Here is a 6,797-nt window from a genome sequence, read left to right as displayed (position 1 = left end):
TTGTTGCGCCTCTTCCTGGCCCAACTCCGCGAATTAGCGGTGTGAACATTAAGACTATCTAGATTCAAGCCTTTCCTCTCTTGTGTTTCCTTTTTTCCTTTCCTTTTCTTTGGCTCGGTGCAGGCGTTCGACAATCTATATAGAATTACTTCCCATTCCTTTTTATAGCCCTTGCATGGCTCGCCGGGTTTGGCTTGATAACGTTGCTTGTGTTTCCCTAGAGAATGGCATACCCAGGAAGCATTCCTCTGTCCCCAGGTAGCCTTCGGGAGAATGATTCAATGTTCTATCCCCCAAGGAACAATGCGGCCACATTTCCTTTTCGCAGGTTAGTCCTGGATCTCCCCACTGGAGCCTGGCATCGAGCTTAGCGGAATCAAAGACTTATTCAATTCGAACAGTCCCAGTTTGTTAAACAGAGAGCGCGAAATTCCTTGTTACTCAGACCTACCATGGCCACCAGAGATACGAAACGCAAGGTACGGACCAAGAGAACATTTTATATCACCCGGTATCGTGCGATGAGTGTAGCTAAACATCGGATTATTAATGGAGCTAGAATTTCACCACCATGGGATATTTCGCCCCGAGACCACGGAGAAATGTCTTCCCCAGAAAGACAGCAGCCCGGGCCTGGTAGGCCGCTCGATGTGTTCACAGGTCGAGGTATGGTTACCACTCCACCTACGACGTACGATCGATACTCCACCATCCACCCCCCAATAGCCCTGGAACCAATTGGCGAATTACCGCGACAAAACTCTAGTAACGGTTCGAAAGATCCGTTCATGTCTTATCACAATTCCAGGCTATCTGATCCTGGAATGCCCCTTTCTTTGGAGTCTGATCATTCTATGGGGCGTATGAAGAAGATGAATAACCAGGAACATGTGGACTCCATCCCGAGATTCCACTTGAGGCGAAAGCCCGGGAACAGGGATGAGTTTGACGGACCAACACAACTGCTCAGGATGCCTAGCCCAGGCCCAGCAGCTACTGAAATTCCGGAGAAGGACCTGCCACATCTGCCCACCTCATTGAATGTACAGGAACAAGTGAAAATTTTGTGTGATATCAACGACCGCTTATCCCGGTGCGCTTTTGACTTTGTGGCCAAATACCAGTTCCCAATCCCACTGGAGCCTGAGAAATCAGAAGTAAGAGCCCCAGAGGACCGTGAATGGACTGAATGGGTCCACTTGCTCAGGAGGCTTGCAACTAAGCGCCGCATCCCTGCGCGCGTTTTATATGATGGCCAAATAAAACAGTTCATCACTGTGCTCGAAAACTCCCTAGAGATGCGCCACACAGCAAAGAACCAGTCGCGCCCATTGAGAGATGATCGAAACATCTTGCAACTTATATCTGCCGGAACACAGGTCGCTAAAATACTTAAAGACGCCCCTGCGATGGAATATTTTGATTTCTTGTATTCCCGAACAGAAAGGCAAATTCATGAGCGACGGAATCATACTCCTAGTTTCTTTTAATTGGGCATGCGGCTGATCGTATATTATACGAACATGAATAGTCACTTTTCCCAACTCATTATGACTTTATCCACTTATTCCTCATTTCCATGAAGTATCGCTTTCATGAAAGCCACCTATTGCCCATTTTATGGCAAAATGTTCCCGCCTCGTCCAACGATTTTTTATTTTTTCCTTTTCACTTTTCCTCTACCCATGCTGTTGAATCGATGGGAGATTTCACCACATATGGAGTTTGAGTTATTTCATACCATCAGGGAGCCGGAAATGGATGTCCTGCCGTTGTCTTCCTGGAATTCGATTTTTGGGATTATCCAATGACCCCAACCTGAAACCTGGGTATTCCCGTCCCTTTCTCCTGTCCCTCTTGCATCATTCTCTATCACTTATTGTTATTTCAGGGAGTAATCGGGAACGAACCATTATTTGTGCATATATATACCAAAGCCTGTGTTTCCCCCCTCCAACTGCTCCTTCCCTAAATAATGACTTTTGATTGACATTTTTGTTGCCTGGCATGAATGCTACGGGCTCTAGATATTTTACTGAACAGCAAATGGCGTTCACAGCGTTCCTTAAATACGGATTCCGTTTCCCATTGATTACCATTAGCATCAAGTTGCTCTTTTCTTCCTATTATAGCGCAATCTGGGTAATATGCATCCTTGTTCTGTGCTGATTTGGCCATCTGTTGAATACGTGGCCCAATGGTATATGGTCATGAGCGATGGAGTACGTTGTTAATTTTCGAAATTGGTTCTGTTGCGGATTGAAGTATGTTGATACAATAAGGCTCTTCTATCTATTCCTACATCAAAGCATAGGAGAAAGCGGTCATGACAAAAAGGTCACACCGAGAACGCGAGTTCACAAGAAATATAACAAGAAAACGCCTCGCACCTTGCTCTTTTTTTAGGCCAAGGATCCCTCTATACCTTTGGCAATTCGAGTTGTAGCATGTAGCATTCTAGTAATAATATCTCTAGACCATGGCCATTTCCATAAGCCGATGGTGGAGAAGCCAACCAAAGAAACAAACGTTGTAAGCATGGCTTTGCTGAGGACGTTGGTTTGTCTTTTCGTGGCCTTCACTACCTCTGAGTAACGGTCATTGCTGAAACTAACACGAGCGTATTGTGTAGACCAACCAAGCCCAGACAAATATTTGTAAAGAGCTTCTTCAAGAGCTTTCCTCATCCGGTACACTGGCGATTTCACACCTGCTCTCATTTCAATGAAATTTTCCCTAGAAAGATGGTTGATGGCATGGGCGTCCGGAATCCGCTGGAGGGAGTATGCATCGAGGGCTTTTGCACGAAGCGATGCGATTCGTTGGCTATTATCTGCATTAGACGCAGAATATACACCCTGTTTATCTAGATGTTCAAAAAGGACCCTAACGTCCTCGAGACCTGCATTAAGCCCCTGTCCGTAGAATGGGACCACAGCGTGGGCGGCATCGCCAAGTATCACAGCACTGGAGCCATAATGATGAGGAGAAGATTTGAGACTGATCAATGGAAGGTGAGGGTTTGTGTTAAATTGCTTGATAAGATCTTCAGGCGGAATCAACTCAGGAGAGACACCTGGGAAATGAGTTTGAAAGAATTTGAGGAGGATTTTTGGATCACTTTCCAGAGTTGCAAAATGCTCGGCAGGAGCGAATAGGGTGCAAACAAATGTTTTATCCGGAGACGGAAGTGCGATAAACATAAAGTCACCTCCCGGCCAGATATGCAGGTGGTGTGGAGAAATTTGGAAGTCGTTATTCTCAGAAGGTGCAATCGAGAATTCGCACCATAAACAGTCGATATATTCTTGTTGATAGTCCATGCGGGTATATTTCATGAGGTGATATCTTGCAGCGGAGTGGGCCCCATCAGCGCCTATCAGTAAATCAAATGGCACCTCCAACTCCGGAGCACGGGTGAGGTTAATGGACTTGTCATCACCATTGGATGTAGATCTAAAACCGGGGGTATCTCCAGGATTCTTTCGCTCAAACCAAGCTTTTTTATTTTTGAAATCGGCGCCCGTGAGTTTGTGATTAAAGAATATCTTGACGTTTGGCTCTTTCTCCAGTTCATCCAGGAGAGTCGTGTTGAGTTTCCCCCGGTCAATTGAGTTTATATACTATGGGAAAATATAAGCCTGCGATTCATGGCAAAATAAAGTAGGTAGTGACAACTAACTCTTCCATGGACGTCGTAGTCCTGAGAAGCCTCCCATAGAGAACCTGCGGAGTTACGTCCGTGGATCATGCGACCTGTCATTGGAATTGCTTCGCTCAAGACTGTTTCGACAAACCCGGTTCGGTTGGCGGATCTCATCGCATTCAATCCACGTTCGGATATAGCGAGGTTGATGGACTTTGTGAAATTTAACGGAACAGTTGCGGCATCGCGCGGGTCTAACCATACTGTAAGTCAACTGCCAAAGACAATATAATATGAGCATTGTTGAAAAAGGCATTCCATAGGAGGCGCTGCGGGATTAAAAAAAAAAATCAGGCAACATATCCACTGGTTCCGGCGACAAGCTATCTACCATCGAATAGATCAACCTGACTTCCTGCCGCTGTAGAAAATACACTTCATTCGATGAAAGAAACAATGGCAGCTTAAAACACGTACCTCCTCTAAGCTCATAGAGTTCGACACTATCGCCTCTCATAGCAGCGTAGAGTGCCGCCAGCGAGCCGACGGGACCAGCCCCTACAATCACCACCTTCTGCATGTTTGACAGCCGTTGTTTTTGACGTATGTCGCTGAAAATGAGAGTCGTGCTGGCAAAGTTGGGGGATTTGCTCCAGAAGACGCCTTGTCCACGGAGCTAACTAGTTAAATACCCATTGCTCCGTAGTTAAATAAACATCTGGGGCAATATTAGTAATTCCATTGGCTTCGTTTATGAACGGACATGGACCCCTTGAGACCACGGAGTATTTTTCTTCGCTGTGGTTGACTCAGTGACACAGAATTTGGTTGTTTCGATCCGCGACAGGACTCTGAGAAACCCTGGTCGGAACTCTATGTAACACCACAGACACCTCTCTTGTTAGCCAGGCACGCGCTGTGAAGATCCAAGGCGTTGAAAGAAATTTGCTGATGAGTCCCGAGAAAATGTATGTGGCTGGACGACCGGCGGGCGGAACAGGGCGCAACCCCTGGACCGGGATGGCTATTGCGAATCACCGGCGTGGAATTCGGTTATGTAAGAAACGCCACGCCGCTGTCCCAAGGTGCCGTCTTCTTTCACGAGGTTCTCACTTGCAGGGAGATGAAACTGGATTTGCAGTGTCAGCGAGCCGCTCGGCCTCGAAGAACTTGACAATACAAGTGTGTCCCGTGTGCCTTTTATTATGGCGGGGGGTCTGCAGTGTCGGGGTCGGAAGGTGATAACGCGGGACAGGTTTGACCTACTTTATATACGGAGCAGCGAGCCTATGAAGCGCGGCGCAACCTAGTCCATCCACGCCTATATCACCTGCATGAAAGATATTTGCGCTTGCTGTCCTCGAGAAGCCCAAGGAGTATATTAGTATTATTTACTCCGTATCTTGTGCAAGGCGACCTCAGGCGTTGAAGTCAACTGTCCGAAAGGAGTAATAATTATCGCGCGGCTAACTAAACCATTTCAAGCGTCGTCGCTTAGTAACCAGGAAGCGAAGAAAAAAGTTGCGGATCTTGATCGCGGAGATTCTGGACAACCGAACGACCAGCTGCTTTATTACCGCGACGGGATCGCTTCCTCTAGGAGAGAAGAACTAACAGGCTTTTTCTCTTCGGACCTGGCCTTTAGTCGCAGATAGGAGCTGTATTCTGAATCTGTGTTCCATCTATTTGACAGCAGATATGAGTGCTCCAGACAACAAACATTGTAGCGGGGTGGATTGCAGTCAGGCAGCAGGAAGTCTACGATGTCCAGCGTGTCTTAAAATTGGGATTGAAAGCTACTTCTGCTCCCAGGACTGCTTTAAGCGTAGCTGGGTACGCTTCCGTACTGTCTCGCAAGGTGCTGAGACCGGCTCCTCTAAACTCGGGTGTTGCTAACTTTTAATTTACAGGGTGAGCACAAGGCGATCCACAAGTCCAAAGGTGAGGAAATATATTGATAATGTGATTGATGTTGTCACCAGGACTTAGTCTGAACTAACGATCATTTTTCAGAAACGTTCAACCCATTCCCAACGTTCCCCTTTACGGGTACTCTACGACCTGTGTATCCCCTTTCTCCCAAGAACCCTGTCCCTAGCTCGATCCAGCACCCCGATTATGCAGTCGATGGAGTTCCACGCTCGGAACAAAAAATATTCGGGAGACATAACATTAAAATACTCAATGAAAAAGAAATAGAGGGGATGAGGAAGGTGTGCCGGTTATCAAGAGAGGTGCTGGATATTGCTGCTCGAGAAATTCGACCAGGTGTCACCACTGACCACATTGATAAAGTTGTGCATCAAGCTTGTCTAGAAAGAGAGGTAAGCTATACAGAGGCTCTTCTCGTTTCGATATACCGGTTGTCTAACTGTATTCCAGGCTTATCCATCACCACTAAACTATGTGAACTTTCCCAAATCTGTCTGCACCTCCGTGAACGAAGTTATCTGTCACGGTATCCCCGACCAACGGCCCCTAGAAGACGGCGATATTCTAAATATCGATATCTCGCTTTACCATGGCGGATTCCACGGGGATCTCAATGAAACATATTATGTCGGCGACAAAGCCAAGGCAGACCCGGATGCGGTTCGAGTTGTAGAAACTTCAAGGGAGTGTTTGGACAAAGCGATTGAAATTGTTAAACCAGGAACACTGTTCCGAGAATTTGGGAATGTGATCGAGAAGCACGCCAAGAGCCGGGATTGCAGCGTTGTCAGGAGCTACTGTGGCCACGGAATAAACCAGCTATTCCACACGACCCCGAGCATCCCGCATTACGCTAAAAGCAAAACCGTGGGGTCAGCCAAAGCAGGGATGTGCTTCACTATTGAACCCATGATCAATCTCGGAAGTTATCGAGACAAAACATGGCCCGACAACTGGACCAGTGTTACCATAGACGGGAAAAGATCAGCTCAGTTTGAGCATACTCTTCTAGTGACAGAGGATGGTGTCGATGTCCTTACTGCAAGACTTCCAGACTCGCCGGGCGGTGCGATACCGATGCCAGCCGCTGCTTCATAGGGCGTGACGAGCTAGAATTTTCAAAGAGTCACGCCTTCCCGTATCAGAGTTAATTGTGTTTCTGAAGAAAATATGAAATTAGCCTTTTTCTACTATCTAGAATGCCCTTTTTGAACGATAA

General features: G+C 46.8%; 3 protein-coding genes across 3 annotated transcripts; 2 read left to right on the top strand and 1 right to left on the bottom strand.

Annotated features, from left to right (window-relative positions):
* Nucleotides 1-452: 452 nt before the first annotated feature.
* TRV_01654 (uncharacterized protein) lies at nucleotides 453-1,490 on the top strand (the record flags this gene model as incomplete). The annotated part of the gene is made up of 1 exon (XM_003024109.1): nucleotides 453-1,490. The coding sequence occupies one exon, from the start codon at nucleotides 453-455 to the stop codon at nucleotides 1,488-1,490; it is 1,038 nt and encodes a 345-aa protein (XP_003024155.1).
* A 912-nt stretch (nucleotides 1,491-2,402) lies between these two features.
* On the bottom strand, nucleotides 2,403-3,820 carry TRV_01653 (uncharacterized protein; the record flags this gene model as incomplete). Its single annotated transcript, XM_003024108.1, has 2 exons — nucleotides 2,403-3,623; nucleotides 3,683-3,820. The coding sequence occupies 2 exons, from the start codon at nucleotides 3,818-3,820 to the stop codon at nucleotides 2,403-2,405; spliced, it is 1,359 nt and encodes a 452-aa protein (XP_003024154.1).
* Nucleotides 3,821-5,850: 2,030 nt separating this feature from the next.
* On the top strand, nucleotides 5,851-6,676 carry TRV_01652 (methionine aminopeptidase, type I, putative; the record flags this gene model as incomplete). Its single annotated transcript, XM_003024107.1, has 2 exons — nucleotides 5,851-5,970; nucleotides 6,029-6,676. 2 exons carry the CDS (start codon nucleotides 5,851-5,853, stop codon nucleotides 6,674-6,676), a joined length of 768 nt encoding a protein of 255 aa, XP_003024153.1.
* Nucleotides 6,677-6,797: the final 121 nt, after the last annotated feature.

This window comes from Trichophyton verrucosum (assembly GCF_000151505.1).
Source record: "Trichophyton verrucosum HKI 0517 chromosome Unknown contig00124_1.f1.exp, whole genome shotgun sequence".
Taxonomy (NCBI): domain Eukaryota; kingdom Fungi; phylum Ascomycota; class Eurotiomycetes; order Onygenales; family Arthrodermataceae; genus Trichophyton; species Trichophyton verrucosum.
Note: the sequence above shows the minus strand (reverse complement) of the source record. Positions and strands in the feature narration are given on the sequence as shown.